The sequence below is a fragment of the Planococcus citri genome, chromosome 4 (assembly GCF_950023065.1).
Source record: "Planococcus citri chromosome 4, ihPlaCitr1.1, whole genome shotgun sequence".
Taxonomy (NCBI): domain Eukaryota; kingdom Metazoa; phylum Arthropoda; class Insecta; order Hemiptera; family Pseudococcidae; genus Planococcus; species Planococcus citri.
This window is the reverse complement of record NC_088680.1, coordinates 54,103,848-54,131,114: the sequence shown is the minus strand read 5'-3', so window position 1 is coordinate 54,131,114 and position 27,267 is coordinate 54,103,848. Positions and strand designations below refer to the sequence as shown.

The 27,267-nt window shown below is 32.7% G+C and overlaps 3 protein-coding genes across 7 annotated transcripts in view; all 3 read right to left on the bottom strand.

Annotated features, from left to right (window-relative positions):
• Nucleotides 1–14: 14 nt before the first annotated feature.
• Nucleotides 15–4,939, bottom strand: LOC135844285 (calcium-independent phospholipase A2-gamma-like). Its single transcript, XM_065362438.1, has 9 exons — nt 4,483–4,939; nt 3,906–4,401; nt 3,672–3,809; nt 3,443–3,597; nt 3,251–3,369; nt 2,951–3,159; nt 2,682–2,873; nt 2,395–2,614; nt 15–381 (listed from the first exon to the last, which is right to left on the bottom strand). The coding sequence occupies exons 1-9, from the start codon at nt 4,518–4,520 to the stop codon at nt 107–109; spliced, it is 1,842 nt and encodes a 613-aa protein (XP_065218510.1). The 5' UTR covers nt 4,521–4,939; the 3' UTR covers nt 15–106.
• Nucleotides 4,940–5,568: 629 nt separating this feature from the next.
• Nucleotides 5,569–10,554, bottom strand: LOC135844287 (RNA polymerase II-associated protein 3-like). The gene is made up of 12 exons (XM_065362440.1): nt 10,239–10,554; nt 9,941–9,988; nt 9,774–9,860; nt 9,574–9,701; nt 9,296–9,503; nt 9,149–9,220; nt 8,943–9,070; nt 8,662–8,872; nt 8,464–8,598; nt 8,119–8,385; nt 7,838–8,030; nt 5,569–5,968 (listed from the first exon to the last, which is right to left on the bottom strand). The coding sequence occupies exons 1-12, from the start codon at nt 10,380–10,382 to the stop codon at nt 5,880–5,882; spliced, it is 1,710 nt and encodes a 569-aa protein (XP_065218512.1). The 5' UTR covers nt 10,383–10,554; the 3' UTR covers nt 5,569–5,879.
• A 3,694-nt stretch (nt 10,555–14,248) lies between these two features.
• ITP (ion transport peptide) overlaps nt 14,249–27,267 on the bottom strand; it is a 65,576-nt gene continuing 52,557 nt past the window's right edge. For 2 of the 5 annotated variants that reach the window (XM_065359636.1, XM_065359635.1), the window contains exons 2-4: nt 15,810–16,069; nt 15,571–15,688; nt 14,249–14,656 (exon numbers count right to left, since the gene is read on the bottom strand). In XM_065359636.1, coding sequence (XP_065215708.1) covers nt 15,571–15,688; nt 15,810–16,069 — 378 coding nt within the window. In that variant the 3' untranslated portion in view covers nt 14,249–14,656. Of the gene's footprint in view, nt 14,657–15,570; nt 15,689–15,809; nt 16,070–16,148; nt 16,267–21,112; nt 21,307–27,267 lie in introns of those variants that run through there. The other 3 variants (XM_065359638.1, XM_065359637.1, XM_065359639.1) reach the window with 3 other exon arrangements.

The following is a 27,267-nucleotide window of genomic DNA, read 5'->3' as shown; positions in this document are numbered from 1 at the left end:
TGAAAAAGCGATAGTAACAAAAGAAAAATGTAATGAGAAATTAACAAAAATATAAGCTATTATTATTTCTTTAAAAAATACACAGGTACAAAACGATGAATTACAATTACAATTTACAAGCGGTATTTTTGACTCCGTATTCGTAACATTTTAATTCCAAGAAATCTTGAACTCTTTGAGTAGCGGTTCGTTTGATTAGAAGACTGGTAGCAGCGTCGACGAATTTCTCTTCGTTTCTTCGCATGTATAAATTGGTCTCTTCGCGTAATTGCGATATTTTAGGAGCTTTGTTTTCGTGCATTGCGATTAAATCGGTGAGATATGGATTGAAACGGAAATAAACATTGGGCGGAAGTAGATCGTTCAACATTGTGTGAACACCTGTAAACAAATTAATAATTAGTTCTGAATAAAATTCATGACTTGAGTGATACGAGGATATTCCACTCGAAGTGTCTCAGGAGCTTTACGTTTACAGTTCGCAGTTGGTTGAATGAAAACGAACCCCTCCCCCTCGAATTTCATTAATCAGCAAACTGACGGAGGCCAAATGAGGAATACATTGACGTTGAAAATTGAGTTAAGCTTGAAAGAGAGTTCGAAGTCATTGAATATTTTTTTTGGGTACACTTCGACTCAGCGTTTAGAAAAAGTGCTCAACTGAAATTGCAAATGAAGTTGTATGATCTTGAAAACTATCAATAATCATCAAACCGAACTCTAAAACGAAAGTTCATCGACCTCTGAGCTCTCAATCAAATTTCGTGAATTCTTAATCATTTCATTGAAAAAATTACAAGTCCCTAAAAAATGTGAAAAAACTCTCTGATCAAAAGACTACAATAAGAAGGTAAGATAAATGAATCGAGCTAAGTCAATTTTTCGCAGTCTCCTCTTTGCAGTGGTAAAATATGATTTTAGAGAGCCAATCATTTCAAATTTTACTACACCTGTCATCTTTAAAAGGATGTGATACCCCTCCCCCCCCCCCCATTGAAAGTTTCACACGTCAAGTACCATTTTGGGCATTTCTTGAGCAAATCAGTAAATTGTACGAAATTTGATATGAAAGAAATGACTCCAAATTCTATCAATTTTTGATATTTTCTGACCTCAAAAATCGATTTCGAAATTCTAAAATTGACCCCTCACATCATTTTTGAAAACTATTTGACCCACAACCGAAAGGGGCTCCAAAAGGGAGGTGCAAAATAAAAAGCTTGAAAAAAAATACAATATGGGTGTCAAAATTTGGATTTTTAAAAGCACAGAATTAATTTTTCAAGACCAATTGACCTTTGACCTCAACACTCGACGTTTTTGAAGGCGCAAAATTCATTTTTGAAAATCATTCATTTGATTTCAATTTTCTAAAACCTCAAAATGGGCTTCAAAAGGAGAGGTACTAATACAATAAATTAGTATCAAAATCTGGGTTTTCAAAGGCGCAAAATTCATTTTTGAAAACCACCCATTTGACCTCAAACCCCAAAATGGGCTTCAAAGGGTTAAGGGAAGGTGTAAAATTATCAATTTTAGAAAATTCAGCATGGCATGAAAACCATTATTTATTGAAGACTATTTGACTCCCAAACTCCAAAATTTTATTCAGAAGGAGGTGCAAAATTATCCATTTTCAAAAATATAATATGGGTATCAAAATCTGAGGTTTTAAGGGTGAAAAATTCAAATTAGAGGACATCCATTTGACCACAAACCACAAAATGGACTCCAAAGAGAAGGTTCAAAGTCAAAACTTTTTTATAAATGCAATTAGTATCAAATTGATGGATTAAAAAATACGAATTTTTCAAATAAGAATAATTTTTTTAAATATCATCATCTGCATTTATTTTTGAATTTCATCCTTCACCTTCTCCGCCTACATTGAGTTATTTTTGGTGTAAGGGACAAATGGCTGATGAAATTGAAATCAGTGTCCTAAAAAACTTATAAAACTCGATACAAAAATTGCAATTTATCGTCCTAGTTGGGTTATTTTTGGTCTAAAAGACGAATAGCTGATGAAATTGAAATCATTGTCCTAAAAAAAAAATGATAATTTGACATCCAAATAGCATTTTTTGATTTTTCAATTTTGTGCCACTTCATCCCAGCCTTTATAAAATTTAGTATGAAAATTTCGATTCAGAATCAGAACAACACAAAGCTATTTCAATTTCGTTCCCTTATCTTTTCTCGTTTTTCAAAATCATCCGAACAATAAAACTTCAAAAGTTATCAAGGCCTAAAAGAATAGATTTTCAAACCGACCACAAAAAATTTGGAATGTGACTGTCAACTCCGCAAGGCCCCTTGAGTCCTGATTTTTGTTCAAAAGCACTTGTGACACTCGAAAAGAACATCCTCTCGTTACTAATCCAAGTTGAATACCTTCGGTATCTGTTGCACTCTCTAATATCTTATTAAACACCGTTCTCCACGAAACAGACGATGGACTAACGCTAGTTTTGACAGATTCAGCCGCAACAGACAGCGGAGCATGACGACCTGTACCGCAGGAAACTACGCATTGAATTTCACTATTCGGCCAGAGCAGTTTAGCTTCATGAATAGCGAGAGCACAAGGATTATTCATCAGAATACCTCCATCCTGAAATTCAACGAAATATTAATCAAAGTCCAAAAACCATTCGAAGACTTACGAAACGCTAACTTACTTGATGAATGATTCCATCTAGACAAAATTCTTCGAAAAAAGTAGGTGCAGCGCCGGAAGCTCTAACAGCTTCGAATAAAGTATATTGACAACTTCCCAAGTATTGAGATTGACGATTACACGGTAAGGCGTAATTACGAAATACATATGGCATTATAGAGCACTGATTCATTATGGTAGAGACAGCTGCCAACTGTAACGTAGATTTGCACACGTTAAAAGACTCAGATCAGACCATATCAAAAAAAATATGAGAAATTTTCAGCATACCTTTGGGCAATTAGCATCTCTGTTTGTTTTTATCAAAGGAGTTTCGCCAATGAAACGTTTCAGAAGTTGCTCGAACATGGTCGTGTCGTAGTAAGCACGTCCCCATAATAAATTACCGACACCCCAAAGTGGACTTTGGGTGAATAGTTTTGTACCGAAATCCGTATACAATGCGAGAGCTTCATCGAGTGATATTCCTTGAGGCGTGCCTGCGATTATTAAAATAAAATTGGAAATGAAGAGTGGTCAAAGTCTGATTGCTTTAGATAAAGTTGAATGAAATTCACAAACAATACTTACCAATACACGAAACTAAAATGGAACCAGTGCTGACACCGACGATGTAATCGAACAATTCGTAAATTCGTTTACCAGTCAATTCTTCTAATCTTCTTAGCATCTCAATGACAGCAATACCTCTGTAAATATCAATTCAGAATTATTCAAAAATATCAAAAATGACCAGCATATGATAGTTTAATTGATGCTTACCGAATACCACCTCCATCGATGGATAAAATTCGGATACCTTTACAGGGAAGCGGATCAATATGACCTAATAAAGCGAATGCTTCTCGTAATACTTTATGAGTGGCGAAATCTTTGGTTTTTGCTCTAACACGAAGTAATTTTTGAATGGCACCTTCCTAAAATTATTCACAAATCGTGTAATTAAGATCTTTTTAGTCATTTCTCTCGTAATTAAGTATTAACAATTTACCTTGACAGCGATTAGTTTAGCTTCACGATGTTTCAATAAGAATGCAATCAAATCTTCTATTCGTTTTACTCGAGAAGGTACCGTTTCAGCACAATCAATAAGAACTAAAAGATGTTTTACTCTGGATAATACGCTCGTCTAAAAAAAAAATAATTCAAAATTAATTCATATTTCAATTACCTACTACATCGACACAGTTCGATGAATAGGTAATAGGTATAGCAAGAAACTTACAGGCGAAGATACGGTAACATTATTCCTCCACTTGGGTATAGGATCATCTCGTTTAGGAGGAGGAAGAGGCTGAGGAGTAATATTTTTCGGCTTCCAACCGCTAATCAAGGGAATATTATAAGATTGATCTTTGGTAACAGGAGCTGCTTGCTCTGGTACAGATTTAGGAACTTCTTCCGCAGGTTCAGCAGGTATATCGTCAATTTGCTTAGATTGTGTTTCAGTAGATGCTTCCGGGATGGGAGTCAATGTAGGTTGAAACGGTTTCTTCGGTGGCTCTGCCGAGAATAAATCTGGTAACTTGCGAAAAACATTAATCCATTCGGTCGACGAAGACTGATTTTTCATATTCATCGATTTGATATACTCTTGAAACTGATAAAGGATTTTCATACGATTCCAGGTCAAATCTAAATTAAATTTTCGACGTTCATTAGGTAGGTGAAATTTATTTAACGACTGGTCCGAAAAATTCGCACTCGATAGCTTCAAAATCCTACAAAAAATGAAAATCTCGAGATGTAAAATATGATGATGAAAATGATTAGAAACTTGTAAAAAATCAAGAGTTACGTACCTGTAGGCGCACAAACATGGTCTTTTCTGCAATGTCATACTCTGTATGCTAATTATTGCACTTTAGAGGGCTTATCACTAATTAAAATTCAAATTTTTTTATCACTGATAACAATCGATTTTGTCAACGAACGATGCTTTTTATACTAGGTCGCAGGTGTTCGATAACTATTTACTGGTCATGTAAGTAAAACAAACGAAAGAAACGTAATAAATATGTACACGAACCATACAAAACGCAATAAGTCTCGGAAAACAAAAACAGATCAATTCTTCGTAAACTGCTTAACAACTAATAACCCTTTCTTCTACACAGCTGTTCTTAGCTGTCAATAGTAATCGATATAATACGTTTCGATATAGCGATAATCGTACAACGTCAATAATGAATTTACGTTAAAACAAAGCTCATTAAAATCGAATAAAACTCGTTGTAATCTTCGACTCTCGTATCGAATAAATTTTCATTTCTTTATCATCTCCGTTCATGAATCATATGTCATCCAACGGTTGTTTGCATCACGCCATCGGATCATTATTCTCATTGGATGATACAAATGTTGTCAACAGCTTTCGACCAATAAAATGCCAGTTCGTAAAACGAAGAATCCTAAGCACGTTCGCATTTCGCATATTTTTGGGGGTTTTACCTACATAGCTTGCTTACTAATGAAAGTTGAGAAGTTTTCGAGTCGTCATAAAACACGTAAGAAGCAAAAATATTTACGTGTACTTGTTTATCTATTACACTGTAATGCGTATTCTGGAACCAGATTTTCTCGTAAATATGTTTGTACAATGTACACGAATGAATAGGTATTTTATTTATTCATGGTCGATGAATAAAAAACGACGTACAGTTCATTAAATAAGTTTTCAAACGAAGCATTTTGAGATTAAAAATCCGCAGGCCACAACTTAGCCAAATTGATAGTTGAAAATTTGAAGATTACGATTCAATCATTTTGAAAATCTACAACCTACGTCAAAAAAAATTCCAAGTGAAAATCTGTAGGTTCTCATAACGTATTATTACTGCTCTGATACAGATTAATCTTTGAGAAAAATGTTCGAACAGAAATGCAAATTTCATTTAAACTTTTTATTTAAACGTACAAAAAAATTCGAAAAGCTAACTTATCACAAAGTACAAAGTACGAAGGTGAATCATGAGGCACAAGTATTGCAGATTTAATATTCACATAATTCGGAAAACATACGTTCATGACTAATTACAGATGAAGTAAAAATACCGAAAAGAATCGTCTGATAAAAGTTCAAGTATTTTGATAATTACTAAAAAATATTAATTTGAAAGATCTTGCTAGAAATAAAAAAAGGTTAAAATTATAAATCGTACGAAACTTTAACATTTTGAATTTAAACATTAGTTACTAGTTAGCAATAAAATCGAGATTTCAACGAAGATATGTCTGCATCAGGGACTTCTTTCAAACCGGCACAATGATCGATTAGTAGTTTAATGTCTGAAAAATAAAAAAAGAGAATATTACTTACTGATCGATAAAAAATATATAATTAGAATGATAAGAAAGACTGGACTGCACTTGCACAGTTGCACAGCTCGTAATCAATTTTTACCAAAAAAAAAGTAACTTCAGTGACTAAAAAGGCTCGAAAAAGTAATTAAAAAGTAACAAAACCGCAACGAAAAAAAGTTACAAAACGTGAGCAAAACATTTTAATGTAGAAAAAAATCACGAAAAAAAACACACAACATTACAAATTGAAATGTTCTGGTTTACAATATTAAAAAGTTAAACTAAAACTTTTCAACCCAAGTGAGAATTTTTGCAATTTTGGATTTTTGGGAAAAAGTAAAACTTTGACAATTTTAACAAAAGGAAGGTTTTTTGATCATTTCTGAAAAAAAAAACAAAAAAGTGAGACTTCTGAACAATTTATGAAAAAAAATAAGACTGTTTGGAAATTTTTGCAAGAAACGACAATTTTCAACAATTTTGTTAAGATCTACAGCTTTTGACAATGTTTCACCAAAAGTAAGACTTTGAGTTTGATAGTTTCAGCACAAATAATACTCTTTAGCAATTTTTGGAAAGAATAGCAAGACTTTTGAATTTGAGCATTTCTTGAGAAAAAATAAAAATTGAAAAAAATTTTGTTAAGAAGCCCAAGTTTGAAACCAAAAAATTAGTCTAAAATTTAAACAAAATTCCTATCCTGTAAAAACATATTTTTGTTTTTTTCTCAATAGGGAGGGGGGAGGAGGGATATCTGAAAAATAAAAAAGAGAATATTGCTTACTAGCTGATCGCTAAAAAAAATATAAACAGAATGATAAGAAAGACTGGACTGCACTTGCACTTTTCACCAAAAGTAAGAATTTGGGTTCGATAATTTCAACACAAAGCAAGACTTTTAATAAAAATACACTTTTTTAGCATTTTTTTGGCAAAAGAGCAAGATTTTTAGATTTGAATATTTTTTGGAAAAAAAGTGAAAATTTTCAGAAACTTTGTTGAAAGGCCAGAATTGACGTCAAAAAGCAAAAATTTGACAATTTCAACAAGAGACAAGTCAATTTTGGGAATTATTGGCAAAAAAATTATGTTTTTTCGCAATTATTTTCGAAAAAGAAGACTGTTGGGCAGTTTTTGGCAATTTTAGGTAAGAATGAGAGAGGAGACATTTCAATTGTTTAAGGCTAGATTTTTTGAAAATTTTTGGCAAAGACTTTTGATCATTTTGGGAATAGAGCAAAATTTTTTTCTTTTTTAAATGATACTATTTTGAAGTATTTGTCGCAAAATGAGGTTCTTTTGCAATATTTTGGTCAACAAGCGAGACTTTTAAAAAATTAAAAAAAAAATCAAACTTTCTAGAATTTTAATTTTTTTTTTGAAAAAGCGACCATTTTTAGCAAGAAATGAGACTATTTAAAATTTTTGACAAAATGTGAGATTTCTTGGTATTTTTGGCAGAAAATGTGACTTTGACAATTTTAGTAAAAGGCAGACCTTTAATATGAAAAATTGAATTTTAAAAAAATTCAAGATTCGGGCTCTTTCTCTATCAAAGTCTGCTCAAACTTTGACTCAAAATGATAAATCGATAAATAAAATGTTTCAGCACTCTTGACCCACGTATGAAACTAAAAAATGAGTCTGAAATTCAATCATATTTTCTATCCTGTAAAAATATATTTTTGTTCTTTCTTGATTATTTGGTGGGGCGGGGGGGGGGGTGAGACTACCAAAACTGCTGCTTCAAAATTCAAACTACATCAAAACTGGTCAAGTTAGGTAAGCCTTCTTTTTTTGCACGAACGTTCAGGCAAAAAGCTTATCTAAAAAATTAATCTCAAATATTCTTACTTTCTTTATCCTCTTCCGACGCGAATAATAACAAAGCGCTGAATCTTTTCACGTTACTGAGTCCATTTAAATATTGATGAACTGGTTCATTAGCTTCTATGAATTTCGTAGCAAGAACTTCCAAAATTTGACTAAAGACGTCACATTCCAAAGCCTCTTTGAAAATGGCAGGAAGTTGTTCTCCTTTCAATTTCTGAAATTGAAGAAAGTATAAATAATTGAAATAAAATATTCCATTGGGTAATAATCAATAATGTATAGCTTCTTCTAGTATAACTTACTTTCAAGTATTGATATTGCAAAGACGGATTACGTAATAGTTTATTCCAACTAGCGACAAATTGCATCGAGGTTTTAGGTTCCGGTAAAGAATTTACATCTATCTGCACCTCTGTTTTATTTGACTTAGTTTTACTGTTTGACTGAGGTAACTGAGTAGTATCACACTGATTTAGAGAAACTTCGTTCACATCGGGAATTTTGCTAAGAACATTTTGAACAATATCAACCTCTGACTTGTCCGAAATCGATATTTTTTTCAACGGTTTCTAAAAATGAAAAGTAGGATTAGTTTTTCCAATTATTATTTTACAATAACGCCACGAATACGTAATACGAGTACGTACTTTAGACAACATATGAGGTGCTTTTTTGACAGGTTTAACGAATTTTCCTCCTAATTTGAGGAATCTTTCACCAGAAAGACGCTTATCTGACGAGGACACTTTAGATGTTGAATCACCAGCACTCGAATCTTTTTCCTATAAAATTTCAATCATTGAAAATTCTGCCAAAGGTGACAATAGAAAAATCTGATAACGTACTTCGTTTAGTCCCAATTTTTTCTCTAATTTGTTCAACTCTTCTTGAACAGCTTTATTAGTGGGTTCTAATTTGAAAGCTGCGAGTAGATCATCATGCGCGGAAGAATCGTTGTTCAATTTCACATGAGCTAATGCTTTTCGGTACAAAGCTTTCGTGTTATTGGGATCCAACTCTAGAGCTCGTATACAATCCAGAATGGTTTTCTTCGGTCTGAAATTAAAAGCGGTTTAATTAAAATGAAACGTCATTCTTCACCAATGATCTACGAAAAACTAATTACTCGTTCATCTTCAAGTAGCAAAGGGCTCTATTTGAGTAAAACGATGAATCCTCGGGGTATAATCGACAAGCTTCGGTATAATTTTCAATGGCTGATAACCAATTTCCTTTTTTCACGAAAGCATTACCCTAGATCACACGATTAAATTACTATAGAACGTAATAACCTAATAACATTTCAGTTCTCTAACTGATGTAATTACTTACTTTTTCTTTGAACGTGTAAGCTAAATTTTTATTCGATTCTTTCGACTGAACAGATTTACTAACCAAGATCGCCTAAACAATAATTTCAACGTTAAACACGGTAGTTCATGAAATTTTAGAAAACACCAAGTTTGTAGAATTTCGTACCTTATCATTGAGCAATTTCTCTATTTTCGCTGAATCAGCTTTTAAACTAACATTGTTCGGTTCAAGTTTGAGAGCTTTCTGAAGATCATCGTGAGCTTCGGATAACTGACCGAGTTCTTTGAGAGCTGAAGCTCGTCGATGATAAGCTTTCACGTAATTCGGATCCAGTTGTAAAGCTATCGTACAATCTGTTTCAACTTCTTTCCACCTAAACAGAATATACACATTTGAGAACTAGCGTAAAATGAGCTGGTAAAATACAATATTCGTTGAATTACTGTTTAGTATTGAGGAAACAAAGAGCTCTGTTGGCGTAGAAGGTGGCATCTTCACGGTAAGTTTCGATTGCAAGAGTATAATGATGAATAGCTTCACGGTATTTTCCTTGTTTCACTAACTCATTGCCCTTAAAGAAGTACAGCGTTTAATATTTCGAATATTTACTAAATTACTGCGTTATCAGTACTCGGCTACCCACTCGTTCTTTTTCAAATAATGATTTTTCACGATTTTGCCTTTCAGCAATTTTTTCTTCGGTTATGCTTGAAGATGACTCAACTTTTACCTGTACACAGACACATTCACTCATTAGAAATGTTTTCTCAATTCGAAATGAATACTTCTTTATAAAATTTTCCAACTCACTTTGAGGTCTTCTGTGTTTTTGGCCATCTTCTTTCTCACAGGAGGTAACTGAAATATTATTATGAACGATTAGAAAATTGGTCTTTTCAACATTATGTGGATTGCATGCCTGCCAGTGAAGAGTAAATTTGAAATAAAACAGAATTTGGCAGTTTCAAAACGTTTATTCGGTTGATTGGTGAATTTTAACATTGGAAATTCATAAAGCTCTCATCTCGCTGGCAGGCAAATCCACCAGAAGCTATGCAATCCGCATAAAGTACAAAAGCAATCGCTTACAGTACAGTCATGAAATTACCTCTTCTTGATTAGGTGATATTTCCTGTAAACGCGATTGCTCTTTTCTTTTCATATCTTTTTCCCAGTTCAATAAATCTTGCACCATGTTCTGCATTTCCTCCGCATTTTCAGTAACTTTCTTCTGGAGTAGAATTGGGTCCATAAATTATGAAATTGAAAGAATACCTATACTATACTTGGGAAGCGTGTGGAAACAAGATTCAAAATTATATGAAATAGTAAATTAATTAATTCCGTAATTAAATTAAAATGATTCAAAAACATCAGCAAATTTTTCAAAATATTTCGACTTGTTTATCGGTTACCGAGTGAAAATAATGATAACAGAACATCGGAATTTTTGCAATGCCTTGCTCTGGCTCGTGAGGCCATCGTAGAATTTACTACTTTCATCAATGCTTGTATGATTTGAAAGTTGCATATTATCGAATTTTTGAAGGGCCACTGGGACTGGGAATAGAAAACCTGAAACCAGTCATGAATGATGAAATTCATTATACCCAGACTTCAACAGAAATTGCATTGCAAATTATGGGAGGACCGATAAAATGATAATGTCGGATACCTATGTAAGAAATATTATACAGAAATATGCTGAAGAAATTTCACGAGAAAAACGATAAACTGAGTGATTTTTCATTTTTCAAGGAATAAAAATGATATTTTTTTTTAATCGATTGCGAATTCTAAAACTCCACATTTTCACAAGATTTACCTACGTATTTCAAACCCACCATCACTCTGATCACTCTCAATGTTTTAGGAGTAAGTACTATTGAAAATTGGATTTCAAACTCAATTCATGTTTCTTAAATTCTGATATTGAACCTTGACTTGTCCAACTTTGGTGTACAACTTTTATAACACAACCTACCTAAACTAGCTAAATCAATATCAACATCTCCATTCTCCAGGCTGGAATAAGCATGTCATTTTGTGCGTTGAGCCTCCTGTAGAATTTGATTTTTTTTCTGAAGCTCCAGCTGACTTTCGAGTAGAATTCCAGTAGGTAAATTTATCTGAGGTTGGAAGAAGAAACAAAATTAATTTGTCTCTGTTTTTGATCTTTTGTTTGCTCTCGAAGTTCAAATGAAACTCAACCGCTTTCGTTTCTGCTTACTTTTCATTATCGTCCCAATTATGTATGCTGTGCGAGTACCTATACCCATATTACTATTTTGTTTTCATATTTGCATACTATTTTGAGAATGAACTGCACATTTTGTAGATACGACTCGAGCAAATTCATCAGTAAGGAGAAGGGTAATTGGTTATAAGAATAGTAACCGAGCAAAAATTTATAAGGCAAATAGACAAATACTTGATGACAATTTTCCCACTAATTACCTATGTTTGCTGTATATTTATTCATTTTATTACGAGACTTGTTTAACTTGGAACCAAGGACGCGCCAAAAGTAAATTATGAGAGGAGAGAGAGGGGCGTAAATTTGAAAGTTTCTCATTGAATTTTCTCAAATCTTTTAAATTATTGGAATTTTCTCCGGTAAAATGTGAATTTTAAAGCCGCAATGAATCTGGAATTCGAATTGAAAAAACACATACCTAGATTGGTACCTAATACAACAGCAAAATATCAAGAGAATCACCCTTTGCAGAAACTAATTTTTCTCTAGGAAGCTTTGTTCAGCTAACTTATTTTTACTTCCCACACATTGAAATTCTTGATCCAACCACCCTCCACCCCCACATTTCAACCTTCCAAAAATCCAAAAGGGAAAATGAAAATTTTTATGCCCAAATCATACCTACGAATGTTAAATATTATGTCAATAAGTAGGCAAAATTGTTATTTTTTCACTTATTCAACTACTTTAAGAGAAATTGAAAACCTGTCTAAATTAACCATAATTTGTACAATTTCATGTTTCCTCCTATTTTTCCCCACAAAAATCTCCATCATTCCTACTCTAACCACTCCAACTTGAATAAATGAGATTATCTCAAATTGAAGGTAGATAATCAATCCTATAAGACGTATGAACAATTAAACATCATCGCGTAATTTTTCTTGATCAACTAAGCAACTACATACGTATTTCATTTGCGTTAGCAAAATTAAAAAACATTAATTTCCATTTATGAAGTTATTTACACACAGGTGCTTGATTCTTAAATTCCCATTTCCAGTTATACGCTCTCCTGGTTTTGGTACAGAATGTATTGAGTATAATGCTATTGATGTTATCAGTTTGTATGTATTTTGACCAACATTTTACTTACCTGTTGGCTTTTTTCTAGCACGCAATCTTTTTCCGCCATATTTTCAGCCATTCCCTAGAATTTGATGTGGGAAAATTCAATCATCAGCTCAATTTTCATTTCCAATACTCGCCACTATCCTTCGTTAGTTTGTCAAGAAAATTTTAGATTTGTATTGATTCAAAAAAAATTGTAGTCCAGCATAAAGAAATTTTCATTTTCATTTTCAGTACTAAATTTTACAAAAGAAATGACGATGTCATTAACTTTTGAGAGTTTTGAGTGTAAAATTACATAAGTACCTATTACTTACTTTTCTGCTTTGTTTTTTTTTTTTTTGGTAATTTAATGGTGGAGAAATTTTGATAACTCTGAAGTTAGAACCAAGTCAGCCTTCTGCTTGTAAGTTTCAGTCCCCATTTTCACATTTAGGTACTTTTTTATTAATTTGAAGAAAAATTTACGCAAAATGTTTTGATTAATTTCATAATTTGATGCACAAGCACAATCTACCCTTACGGAAAAAAAATAGTACTTTCTGAGTAGTAGTTTTTTAACGGAGTAAAAAATACTACTTTTTAACACCTTCATGGAGAAATATTAGTAGTTTTACGTAAAAACTACTACTTTTGTCTAAAAACTAGTTAAAATTACTACTTCAAAACTACTACTTACGAAGTAGTAATTTGAACTAGTTTTTAGACAAAAGTAGTAGTTTTTACGTAAAACTACTAATATTTCTCCATGAAGGTGTTAAAAAGTAGTACTTTTTACTCCGTTAAAAAACTACTACTCAGAAAGTACTATTTTTTTTTCCGTGAGGGTACTCCTGCATGAATCAAATATTTTCACGTTCCCTCCCTTCGCTCATTTGAATTTTCACTAGTTCGAGCCTTCGAGCTGTTGTTCTGTCATTTCTGTCACTTCTGTCAGTGTCAGCTGTATTGAAAGTCAGCTTCAGCATATTTTGAGGCTGACTGGCTCTGGCTGAGGTGGAGCTAAGCTCATCCTTCGAAAATGAAAAATATGATTCATAGTTTTTCCGTTCTCTTTCCTTTCGATTCAGTTTCAGATTTTATTTTACTCCCCTTTTAAATTTTAAATTTTAATCCCACCAATAAATTTATTAGATGCTTGATCGCATGATTGATGATTGCTATATAAGTTTCTGCCTGTAAAAAATGCAATTATGCAAAACCAACTGCACAAAATTACTAATTTCCGAAAAACGCATGGCATTATTTTACTACGATCCCCACTTTGCTGTCTCTTATCAGCTTATCACAGAATTTTGACAGGTCAACAGACCGAAAATCTGGAAAAAATTAGTGAAAAGTCCTGAAATACTATTGAAAATTCATTATAACTCGTTTATTTTAATTATTTAATGCGTATTCCGTGTAGTGTGATTAGTAGTGCTTGTTAACTTTACGTTTATTGTAAATAACTCGACGTTGTAGTCATCCATCACTCCAGCCAATACTAATCCCCATGCTGACCATTTAATGGATTGTCTTCCTCATATCATTATATTTGATGCATGATTTCTCGCCGAAAGTTGAAGTAACATTTTCAAATTGAGTAAGTATTCATTTCTGTCAACGTTCATCTATCATGTATAATTGCCATGTATCGAAGGTGCATCCTACTATCACTCTACTCATCAGTACATGCACATTTCACATTTCATTAGCAATAAGTATCACTATAATTTGACGGAGTCTCATCGGTTTATTGCTATATTATTTCTTTCGAATGTAAATTAAATAACACAAAACGAAATGAATTACACTGCTAACAAAAAATTGTATATGGAAAAAAATAAAAGAACAAACTATAAAACATGAAATAAATAACAGTGTATTTTACAATCAATTTTTAATGCAATTGTAGGCGATGATGTGCTAAAAATAAACCGTATTTATAAAGCTTAATGAAAAAAAAAAAAAAATGAAAATAAATTAACTAAAATCGAATTTTATATAAAAGAACAACAACTTAAAATAACAATGCTGCTCTTTTTAAAGACTAGAATAGAATTTGTGGCTTTCCATGTGGCAAGTCACCGAGTGTACAGTCCGTCATTTCTTATTTCCCCAAAAAATCAACTAGCTGATTGATCTCTTCTTGTTCTTCGGTCAACAACAATGTACTGAGGCAACCTTGGAAGTATTTGTTGTTGAAGCAATCAGCCCTGTGAAAATAATTCAGAAATTAGTCATTTTTTTCACCTACATCATGTACCATATTAATACATCAACATCTTGCATGAATCGTACAAAAAAGTACATTTTTATTAAATTATATTGTATTTTGATTATTTAGGTCAGTTCAGTTTCACTCAAGCTCACTGAGATTGCAAACACACCCTCCTCGAGTGCGAATTATAAAACCATTCGTTTAGTTTAAAGCAGAACACGTCGTGAAAATCAAAATGAAACTTTCAAACAAAATGTGCATTGAAATTGATAAACGTAAAAGCAAAGCTTGCAGAAATCAAAATTTTATTGCATATTTTCTCGTAACATTTCATTATCTTCTTATACAAAATTAAGTTAGATACATTTTGTAAGTTACACAATAATCAGGAAGTTCACTGTACTCGTTGTTGAGAGAAACAAATTTTCAATCGCCTAAAAATAAACATTTCAAGGCTCTCGGCGATAAAAATAATGTTTTTCCCTTCCATATTATTCCAAACGCATCAAATTATATTTCTTTCTAACAAGTTGCAAAATGAAACGATAATTTGGTCGAACGAATTCAACCTAGAAATTCGACGATTAAAAAAATTTTGAAAAAATTCGCTCGATGTAAAGATGATTGGATAATTATAAAAGATGTTTACGAAAAGTGTAACTGTGAAAATGTCTATTGATGGTTAATATTAAAACTAGTTTACGCCGGTTACTCAGTTAAATATCCCTTCGAAATATCTGTGCAATTTGCGCGAACGAAAAAAAAGAAATCAAAATCAACCCAAACAAACGAAAATAAAAATCTTACAGCATCGAAATAAAGTATATAAGGAAAAACCACACGACAAAAATAATGCAAAATAAAAATAAAAAATTAAAAACTAAAAAAATAAAAAGCAAAACAAAATACCTAATAAACCCCAAGCCCGTTCAGTCTTCTTATCCATTCTTGATATTTCTCAAATTCATCGTTAAGCAGTAATACCTCAACACATCCTTTGAAGTATTCAGTCGTAAAACAATCTTGCCTGTAAAAAGGTATTTAGTTAGCAATGATCTCAAGGCGTGGTATTCCATTTCGTAGGTTCCACGTGTGTCATTGAATAATGCATTCAAGATTGTAATAGGTAAAGTAAATATTTAATTTACCTGCAAACTGAGTGCAGCTTTGGCTCTCTAAATAAATTATAACAGTCTTCGCAAATTTGATCTATTCTAGCAAAAATGCTTTTGTCGTAAATGCCTTTACAATGGATATCGTAGAATGATCTTTTATCTCGACTTTTTTCCGATCTTTCTTGTACTTGTTCGAGGAACGAGGTCGGTATCGAGACTACTAATCGGGCTATCAGCAGGAGCAGTACGGAGCTGAGTATGAGACTTCCATATATTAATTTACGTTGAGGCATCTGAAACATATAAAAATCACATACAAAAAATTACTTTTAACGAATTAGTGTATTTATACGTTCCATTTCAAATGTTCACCTTAATTTTTTAGTGCATTACAATGTAACAACATCGTTGGATGCGATTTCTCAACTAACTGATAAACCTTGTCCAATACTAAAATCAACCTCATATCGTCTTTTTATCTCAAGTGCTTTAAATGATATAAATTATTTAATTGTTTTATCGTTTTCGTTATGTAATACTTATACCTATAAGGTATCTATAACGTGGTGAATAGTCAAATCAAATTTCTCAGTATTCTCGTACATTTCACTATAATTGCCACCATTCTCAGAAATAGAAAATTCTATCAGTAATGAGTACACTACTACAAATGGAGGATAAAAAATTAAATTTTTAATCAAATTAATCCACACGAACGAAAACCCCTTCAACGTATCTTTCACCTCAAATTTACCAACACCGAAGTATATCGTGTTGCATAAACGATTCTACGCAAGGATCTGATTATTATTTTTAGATTTTATATTAAAACGTTGCTTGCTGGTTCGACAGACAATACGAGTTGTCATGTTCGAATTTTTACGATAAGATTTCCTATAGAACATGTGCGATTGATCATTAATGTCAGTTAAGGTAGCACACAAGGAAATACTTGCGATGTAATCATCGTCAAGGTGTCCACGTGGGTGAAGCTATTCTAATTGAATCATTTACGCACGTGGTATGAATGCTTGCCTCGTATCCGGTTGTCATTTAAGACAATTTGAGTAATTTTCTATACCTACCATGGTCTATAAATAGAAAAATACTAGTGTACTTCAATCAGCTACACCTAATTGTTATATTAATGATTTTTTTGAAATTTTATTTGATTTCAGGTGATTCCGGTGAGTACTTTGGATATTTTTTCCGGATGCTGTAAGCTTAGGTACTGTATAGACTTATCGTGTGTTTAGAAATTGAGGAATTTAGTTTAAAACTTGCAAATGAAAAAGACCTCACTATACGTAGAAACCGTCTTTTAAAAACTTTCGACCGTATATTTTGTTAAAGAATAATACGTGCTGTCGAATACAATTATACATAATCCACAAAAAACATCCTAAGCCATCCTGGTTTCTCTATTGATGTTCAAATGCTGAAGAATTGCCTTCAGCTAAAATATTCCATTTGTAATGTTTGGCAACGTTGGAAAATCTAGGTAGTCTTGGAGACTATACGAGTACGTGTAGAATTAATTCTGTACCTACAGCCCGAGTAAAGTAGATAATACTTTGCAGGTGAAACTGCCTTTAACACCCTTAATCCCTTGTTCCTTTATGTTATGAACGTCGATTTGTATGAAATTATAGATATTTAATAGCCTTGGTCATTTGGAGAATATTCAACTTCGAAGCGGTATTTTCAGCGAAGGGAACGAGCAACAGCTACAGAGAATTGTACTGATCGAAGTACGAAGCTGTATTTCATCGAAGATCTTACATTAGCTACAGAAATGAATTTTCAGCAAAGATGTAAATGTGATAAAAAAATCATTGAAAGATTCAATAATCTGTTTCAAATGAAGAGTGATATTCCAAAACTCGCTTTGTCCATTTTTATCAAAGTTGGGTTTTCAGTGGTACCTGGTAGATGAAGTATTAACTCACATTCCTACATCATCAACCTACCAAAATGAGGTGTTAAACTCACCTAAATAGCCAATTCAATAAAAATTTTAAAAAAAATAATGTTCCGAAACGCGCTTTGTTCATTTTTATTGAAATTTTTTTCAGCAGTATTTAGTGGATGAAATGTATACTTACACTCCTACATCATAAATCCACCCAAATAAAGTGCTAAACTCGCCTAAAAAGCCAATTTACCCGTTTAAAGGGAAACAGTTTTTGCTCTCTCCTGAAAAGTTGTGAAAATGGACAAAGCGAGTTTTGGAATATCACTCTTCAAATGCATTAAAATGTTCATTAAAAAAAAAAAAAAAAAATTGAAAAAGTGAGCAAAAAAGTGACAAATCCGAAAAAAACATTTTAATTAATTTAATTTAAAAAAAAAATGTTTTTTTTAAAACATTTTTGGCAAAAAAGAGACTTGTGGTCAATTTTATAAAAAAATGAGGCATTTTTAATTTTTTCAAAAAAAAACAGTCTTTTCCAATTTTGTTGCAAAAAATTTTTTTTTACAATAATTTTTAGCAAAAAGCAAGACTTTGACAATTTCAGCAAAAAGTAGATTTTTTTGGAAAATTATTGGCAAAAAATTATACTTTTTGGCAATTTCCAGCCAAAAAAAGTGAGGCTTTTGGATAAGTTTTGAAAAAAAATTAACATTTTTAGAACCAGTGAAAATTTGTTCAAAAAGCAAAAATTTCACAATATTGGCAAAAATCAGCAATTTTTGGAAATTATTATGGGCAAAAAAATTACATTTTTTTGAAAGATGAAAATAATTATTTTTTGGCATTTTTTAGGCAAAGAACAACACTTTTTTGAAATTTTTTGAAATTTCTGGTACCTAAAAAAAATTGCTCAGAAACTAGACTTTTTTGGCAAGTTTTGGAAAAAAGTAACATTTTTTGGAATTTTTTGAAAAAAAGATTGACAATTTTTTGGCAAAAAGCAAGACTAACTATTTTAGCTAAAAAAAGCAACTTTTTCACAATCCTTGTTGAAAATGGAAGACTTTCTTGTTGATTTTTCGGTTAAAAAGAGGGACTTCTGAGCACTTTTTGGCAAGAAAGCGTGACTTTTGGGCAATCTTTAAAAAAATGTTGGAATTTTCGATGCTTGGAATAGACATTTTGAAAGATTAATATCCAAAATCTGAGGGCACAGTACTGACGATGGAATACCATATATAGAGAAATTATCACAAAATAAATGAAAAACCCCACTAAATAACATCCCAAGATTTCAGTATCATTAGAAAGAAAATGGTGGTAATTTTGCAAAGAAGATTTATTATAGTCCACTTGTCCAACTTGCTGATAACTAAAATGCATTTGTAGGTATATTTAATCCGTACTAGGAAATCTACAATCGCGATGGATGCATTTATCCAAGTCTAAGTGTTTGTAAACGACATTGTTCGCAGAGTCGTTCATTTATAATGACAAATACTCAGCGACTTTTTTTTTACAATATAAGTTTTCAAACAAACGCTAAATGATGAGTAAATAATAGGAAAAAAAGACAGCATTAATGATATATTATAAGAGCATTAACAGTAGGTAACTTGCCTATTATCAAGGCTGAGATCTAAAAATAATAATACCGGTTTTGCAATGGTAAAGATAGAACAGCCGTGCAACGTTTAACGTTTGTCTCGAGTCAGATTCAGATCATTCGCCGTTGGCTTATTAGTAAATGAAAATTCCCAATGTGAAAAATCATTAATGATATGTACTATACGTACCTAAAATACTAAACGAAAGTTCGTCATGAAACGTGTTTTTCTGGTGGAAATTTTCCATATTCTTAGTATTACCGAAATATAACTCTCGAGGATAAAATTAGGTGCAAATTGTACGCAAAAAATGTATTTTTTCATCGCATTTTCAAAGTTCATTCAGATCCGAATTGTACGTGCGAAAACATTAACCTTATGACGAGTTATGTAGTTTACGTCACTATACTTGATACCTAATTTGTATTATTTTGGATAAATTCGAACGTAGGTACCTAATTATAAATATACGGAATCGTTCACTTTATTTACATTTTCTTGACCTTCATTTTGAAAGAAATTCGTTTTTCGGCGAATGATTGTTTTGGATTGATCAAATGCTACAAATCAATCTACTTTATGAATTATTTTGATTGCAGCAAGTGAAGAAAATGGAGCTTTAATTCATTTCATTTAAAATTGAAACGTTTTTCGATAAAATTTTCAAAATTTGAGAAACATACTGTACCAAGCAAAATTGTGAGAATTTGCTCTTCCCAATTCTGATAAATTCGATACAAAAATACAGATGATGCTGATGCTGATCAAGCCTTCTACACGTGGAATAAAAACATTTTTTAAAATTATGATTCTACTCTGTTAGAATTTTTACGATCAATTTCCAACAACTATCTTTACAACTTTTTCCTTATCTGAATACAAATTTTTGTGAACTTTCTTCTTATCATGCATATGTATAGCCTAGATACCCCTGCATTATAATTGCCTGTTTACACTCGGGGCTAAGATGAATGATGATAATTAATGTAGTCATAGTTAAATTTAAATTACTTTAAAAATTTACTACGATGAGATAATAAGCCTGCGTTTTATTGATTTCGTTTCTACGTGTGATGGAAATGTACCGCTGAGAAAATGTGGAAAGATAAAATGAATAAATTATATTGTGAACTCTTTCGATAAGGTACAAGTATTTGACCAAGAGACTATATAAAAACAAATCAAAGACATTCGTTCGTTGGCTTCTCAACTTGGTATTTTTTATTTTTCTATCACATAGAACTTTCAACCTTTCATGTTACGTTGGAATATGACGAATTCGTCGATATTAAAATCGATAATTTTTCAAATAATGGAAAAAAACATAAAACTTTTGACGTTGGGTGAAAAAGAAAAGGTGTCCAAAGATGAATTCTTGTGAAGCCATTAAGTGAGTTTTGTAGATGATGTATCCGAGTGAATGAACTTTCGATAAATTTGTTCTAACGAGGTAATGAGGACGGGTGGGTGGGGGGGGGGTTGCCAATGTTTTTATTTAAATTTGGAGCTTTAATCGCCCAAAAAATTGATTTTTTTGGAAAACTAATGATCCCATAAAAAAATGAAAAAAATATGTAATTAAGGACCAAAAAATTGATCATTAGCAGATTAGACATGATTCACTTTTTCGGAGAGGGAGGGGGGTGTTTTTGAGAGATTTTGAGCTGGAGTTGAAACATGTTACTTCAATTGACTGTTTGTGATGAGTTTGAAATTTTTAAATATTTTTTATCACAAAAAATCTATTTTCAAGAAACATACGAAGAAAGCTCCAAGAAAAAATGAAAAAATAGAAGAGATGGTAGATTTCTCACCTGCAGAATATGTAGCGTTTTTTCCGAGCAAATTCGTTTTTGATAAATTTCAAGCAAAGTATTTTGGACTGAAATTCTCGAATTTTCAAAATTTCTTCGAGTACGACAAACGTTTCATCGGGATACTTTGCGAATCGGATATTTTGATGTTTATTTTACATTCGCGATTTTCGCTTGCGTCAGTACCGTAAGTACGAGACGAGCTAAAAAGCAAATTTAAACATAGTATGATTTCACTTACGTTGACCGACTGCGACGAAGTAAAATTTTAAATTACGTATTACAATTAAATTCAAACGAAAAACATACGATTTGAACGATAGCCAAATCGTTGACATATTTACTTTTTTCAGAAGACATTTTAACGACATGTCAAATAACAAGTTAAACACGATATAGATAAAGAAACGAGAAAGTGCAACTTTGAAGAAGAAAAAATGAAAAGATTTTAATGTCTGCGGTAATTAACATGGTATTAAATCTGGATCGTAAATCTTTCAATTATTAAGTCACTCATGCGTGTACCACCGAGTGTCGTACCATTTGGTGAACAAGCACGATTTGAGAACTGCATCGCTCTGCTCTGCACCGTTGTACTAGATATTCATGGGGTGATTTTGCTCCGGCGAAATGACCTTTCTCAAGAATACCTACAGCTAGTTCGGGTTTAATTGAATTGAAAAAAAGAGAAAAATTTGCAACAGTTTGAAATTTTCACGTACGTAGATTTATACCGAGAATTCCATATACTGGTGTGTTATTGTTTTAAGCTGAATTAGCCGTTATACCAGCCAAATATTTACATTCGATTTATGATTCTTGGAAAAAAGTATCAACGAATTAAGTAATCGTTTTTATTATAATATAGGAAGTGGAATATTACCAGGTGAAAAAAGTGTATCGTTGGTGAACTTAATGTTTGCAGGGGGGGGGGGAGTCTATTGATAAGCTGCCTTAATATTTAATTTCTAAAGGAAAAAATACGGTAAAATGAACCGAGCATTTGAGAATTACTCGAGTTCGCTTATGTCACGTGGATTAAATTATGAAATTAGCGGATGCAGCATGAAGGTCGTCCGGTAACTGTAAAGCGCCGTTGTGACCAGAATTTGTTTTTTTCTAGCAACCTTGACCTTTTAAAATAACCATTTTGTTTATATATGTATTGTAGAAATTCATTGATCGAATCACCGCACGATTATAGGGAGAAAAGAGTGAAAATTTCACTTAGGTGGGTTGAAAGATCACTGTCAGAGTGCTCACATCACACATTAGGCAATTAGGCAGAGATACCATTGGGTGTTTCTTGAAAATACCAATATATCCTCCCAAATAATAAGATATACGATAAACCACATTAAGTAAGAAAAATAATAAGCGAGCGGGTGCGGTGCCTCGCGATAATCCAAGTGTGAACTCGTGCCCATGTAGATCGTGTGCCAGAAAAAGAAACCGGTGACCGGAAGACGTGACAGAATGCGTCTCCTACGTGATGATAAGCGAACAAAAGATCAGTCAATTATATTAAAGCGGGATGAGATTAATCCTCCGACTGATATAATCAAATGCCTAGTTACCAGTTCCATCTTGTGTATTTGATTCGAATTGTGTATACAGTATTCGAAAGTATCTACTCGTACCTAACGTTAAAAATAACCTTAATAAAATTGCGTGGCTCGGTTCTACTTTTTTTTTCTCAATCAAGCGGAAGTTATGTTTCACTTTTCATTTTCTAACGATTGGGATTTTTCTTTCATCGAGTTATTCGTCAATGGAGTATATACCAATACGCCATCGCCATCATCATCGTGACATGTCCCGCACTAATGAATGGATTCCTTCCTTCGGGTGATTTTTTTCGTCTGTTTCGCGAAATCAACAAAAAAGTCGTGGTACATCTCAAACAAAATGTTGAAAACTTCGTGTTCTGTTTACCAAATTATTTAGCGTTTCTTGGAAACACGAATACTTGCAATTCGAATTAGATTCTTTTCAAACTTGAAACTGGTGGCCCGATTTTTTAACCGAATGATTTCTCAGCGTCTGCAGGATAGATAATTGTTTGTAAACTCGCGAGTCTCGAAAGTCGAAGCGCATAACTATGTCTTAAACCAGTCTATACTGCGTACTTGTAGGTACACTAGGTAGGTAACTATTTATGCAAAATGGCAAAATTAATGGAAATCTAATGTAAACTCGAACTGTTGGATGTGCTGACTCGAGAGTTGTAAAATGTACTCTACTCACACGTTACGCTTAGTGTGAGAGATGGCGCCATTTTGCGAGTAAATGCATCGTCATCTTTTTCAGAACCATTGATTTACATTGTTATTCATTTTGTGCAAGAGAAGAACTCATTAGGAAGTAATGCTGGAAATGCAATTCTGTCATTTAGATCCAGCCAATGTCAAACGTGTGATTATAAAAGATGGTGACATATAAGACAACCACGTGCAGAAAAATGTCATCAATTCACGTGTGTTCTACTCCGTACAAAACGAATAGAATTAGGCGATTTTTCTTCATCATTGCAGGGATGTAAAGCTGAAAGATGGAACTTTTGGCTTTAGCTTTTAGCTTCTAAAAAATTTATGAAACTTTAGCTTCAGCTTTAGGCTTTTCAAATTTGTAAAGCTTTTAAACAGCTAGATCTTAGCTTTTGAGTGAGAGTCCTTGGCTTTTGGTTTTTAGCATACAGCTTTCGGCTTTTCAAATTTTTTTCAGTGGGGTGAATACGAAATCAAGAGGTCTGCAAAGTTTGAGGTGTGCAAAGTCAATTTATCAGACTGGCAGTAGCTATACGAGTAGCTAGTATAATCAATCAGGACACAAAGAAGTCAATTGAAAAATTGCAAACTACTGAAAAAATCTATTAATAATGCAAAAAAGGTGAATTGAGAGGAAAGTGAAAACTCACAATCACAACAAAAACAAACGGCTTGCTTCTGATTTTCAACAAAAAAAAAATGTCGACTTTTGACTTTTAGCTTTTTTGGCTAGCTTTTCATCGCTGGATCATTGATGTGAAATGGAGCAATAATAGGCAGACATCAAGGCAATTTTTATTGTATTTTAGATAGGGTGCACCTGGGCAAGTCAGAATTTGCTGCAGGATCCATCAATTTCTGAACCCGTACCCACCCATACCTGTACTTGAAAAAATGAGAAGATGAGTGCCCATACCTGATAAAACTATTTCGAACCAGAATACCCAATAGATTGGGGACTACATTTGAATATTCCACCAAAATTTGTATCCAAAATGACAAAAAATGAAGAAAATCCTATACCTGTACCCATACACAAACAATTCTGGAATACCCATACCCATAAATGAAAACTCCTGGGTAGGAAGCCCTGGAATTTGGGGTAAGCCAGAGCACCTGCTATAGTGCCTGGAGGTTTGCATATTCCAAAGCGCTACCTAGCAATGACTTGAGGGTACTCACTTACTCAGGGCCGGACCCAAGAACACAGGAAATTTAGCAGCCCACCAAGACATCCCATTTTAGCGGCCCTGATTTTGGGCTCCTCAATTAATCGGCCAAATTTTTTTTCCCCATTTTTTAAAGTGCAGGACATTGAGCATAAAAATTCATTCAGAAATTTTTTAAGCGGTCCAGTTTTTACCTCATTGGCTCAAATATGTCACAGCCCACCGAGATTTTCTTGGTAACTCGGTGGGTGGATCTGCGCCTGAGGGTACTACCTTTTCTTCACCATGTCGTAAAATGTAAAAATTTTACGAACTCAGTTCCATTTCACATGTTTTTGGTTCAATTGTATTTTGTTGTTGTTTTGAATTTGTTTAAAGATTTTATAACTTTTAGTTTTTCACATATACCAGACAAACTGTATGTCTTAGTAAACATCTGGTTCTGGTGCCAGTGATCCAAACTGGTTTTGAACTACACATCTACAAAGTTGAGCCTGTTCTGAGTTAGAACAATTTATATTAGATTAGATTCCACTAAGCAAAAGCTACTATGACAATACAAATTAAATTTTCACCATAGGTTAGGGGAACACGCAGAAAAATTTGAACCATATTGGTTTATTTGTAAAATTGTAAGCAAGTATCAGTTGGTCAAAGTTGAAATTGTGAAAAACCTATTCTGACTTACCCCAGTGCACCTTAAATCAACCAACAATACATACAGTAAAAGCTCGTTATAATGCTTTTGGTTATAACGCTGAATTCTCTGGTCCCTAGACGACCCCATTTATACCAATGTAAAATTAATTGCAATACATATAAAGCTCATGAGTGATTATAAATAATTGTGTTTTAACGCTCTAAAATTCAGGAAAAATCACATTTTTAAAACAATTTTGAGAACAAAAAATCAAATTTTTTTTGCGACAAAAAAGCTTACTTTCATATAAAAGGTTCTTACTTTCTGAAAATTTTGGCTGCAGCAACAGTTTTTTTTTTGCAATTTTTGCAGTTTTAATTTTTAAAAAAGTAAAAAAAAAACTTTTATGGACAAATTTTGCCAAATAATCTGTTTTTCAACTTTCAACAGTTTCAGTTCATACAAACAAGTAAAATTATTTTCAATTTTGGCCAAAAAAGTATGATTTTTTTATAACCTTATCAAACTTTAATAGAAGCTTGATTACAATTCTTACAAAAAAGGCAGGTAAGTATCTAAAGTTTTCACAAAAGAGTAGAGTTCTAGATTTTTCATCATAATCTTGAGAAGAAAACTGAAAAGTAAAATTTTTCAAAATTTTGGTAAGCACTGATTACTTTTTGGAAAATTTGGAACAAAAAAGCAAGGCTTTCTGAAAATTTTGACCACAGAAAACAGTTTTGTAAACTGACATATTTATGTTATTATAGAAGACCTCAAAATCAAAGTAAAATTTCAGATTATTTCAATTCCTACTGTAACAATTGAATGGCCCAGTTCCAAGTCGGCCTAAGTCCATTTTTTCCGTTTCGAGAAAAACGCAAATAACTGTTTTTCTCGCCCTTCCGCTTCAATAATAAATGATGTGATTATATGGTTGTGAAGCTTGATCTTTCTGCTTTAAAGTACCATACTGGTATTTTTTAAATTTTGAGTATTTTCAGCTCCAGAGCACGTCAAAGAGTCAGAAAAAGTGGACTTAGGCCACTTTGGAATTATCTGATGTTAAAAATTTCGAAAAAGAGCTGAAAAAGTGCGTTTTTTCAAAAAAAAATTCACGAATCATTAATTTAATACATTTTTGAAACAATTTCATTCAAAGCACCTATTTGTACATACCATGATGAATAATACATGTGAAATCGCCTTCACTCGAAAATCGTTGAAAAACTTCTGAAAAACCGCACTTGTATACAAATATTCGTAAAAAATGTATGATTTAGGCCACTTTGGAATAATCATCTTTTTTTTCGAACCGGCAAAACAGCGCTCCTGAGCGAAAAAAGTAATGCCAGGGGTTGGGACAAGGTGGTAAAGGTGTTAACCGACCTGTACCACCAGATGGCGCTGCTAACTCAAAAATGATAAAAATGGACTTAGGCCGACTTGGAACTGGGCCCTTCAATTGTTCAAATTCAAAATAAAGTTCATGTTTCCACTTCTTTTATTATGCTCTTTTTGCTTTAAAATGAGAATTTGTGGTATTACGCTCATCAGCATTAAAACAAGACTTTTGCTTATAACACTCTTTTTTCGGTTTCCTTGAAGAGCATTGTAACAAGTTTTCACTGTACTTTGGTATTATACCAAAAAATAAAATACCAGTACTTTTATGTCATGGTACTTCAGTGCATAAAATAACATATCAAGTGGGTGGCACTAGTGCCACCCAGTGAGCCACGATTCTAGTTCTTTTTTGGGGGGAAAGCATTCTTTGATGTTGAAAAATCATGGCTACTACCCCCCAGTGAAAATTTGTTATCTTATGCTCTGTGGTACTTCATCAATACTTTTTCAAAAGTATCAAAATTAATGTAAAAACGAATTTAAAAAAGTTTTTGAGCACTAATTTCAAAATTTGATAAAAAATTGAATAAATTTGATGTCATTTTGAGTTAGGTAGGTATTGAAGACTGAAGAGATTTCACTCAATGTGTAAGTCTCATCTCATCAATTTCAAAAACTTTCAAAATATTGATAGACATTGATACTAGATAACTGATACTTTTAAGTATCTAT

What these genes read in the sequence shown, in the direction of transcription:
- LOC135844285 (XM_065362438.1), bottom strand. Translation starts at nt 4,520, where the DNA reads ATGACATTGCAGAAAAGACCATGTTTGTGCGCCTACAG. An exon ending in ATGTTACCGTATCTTCGCCT is followed by an intron (nt 3,810 to 3,905) that starts GTAAGTTTCTTG and finishes TTTTTTTTTTAG; the next exon opens with ACGAGCGTATTATCCAGAGT. An exon ending in ATCGATGGAGGTGGTATTCG is followed by an intron (nt 3,370 to 3,442) that starts GTAAGCATCAAT and finishes TGATATTTACAG; the next exon opens with AGGTATTGCTGTCATTGAGA.
- LOC135844287 (XM_065362440.1), bottom strand. Translation starts at nt 10,382, where the DNA reads ATGGACCCAATTCTACTCCAGAAGAAAGTTACTGAAAATGCGGAGGAA. An exon ending in TATCACCTAATCAAGAAGAG is followed by an intron (nt 9,989 to 10,238) that starts GTAATTTCATGA and finishes ATAATATTTCAG; the next exon opens with TTACCTCCTGTGAGAAAGAA. An exon ending in CATTATTTGAAAAAGAACGA is followed by an intron (nt 9,702 to 9,773) that starts GTGGGTAGCCGA and finishes TACTTCTTTAAG; the next exon opens with GGCAATGAGTTAGTGAAACA.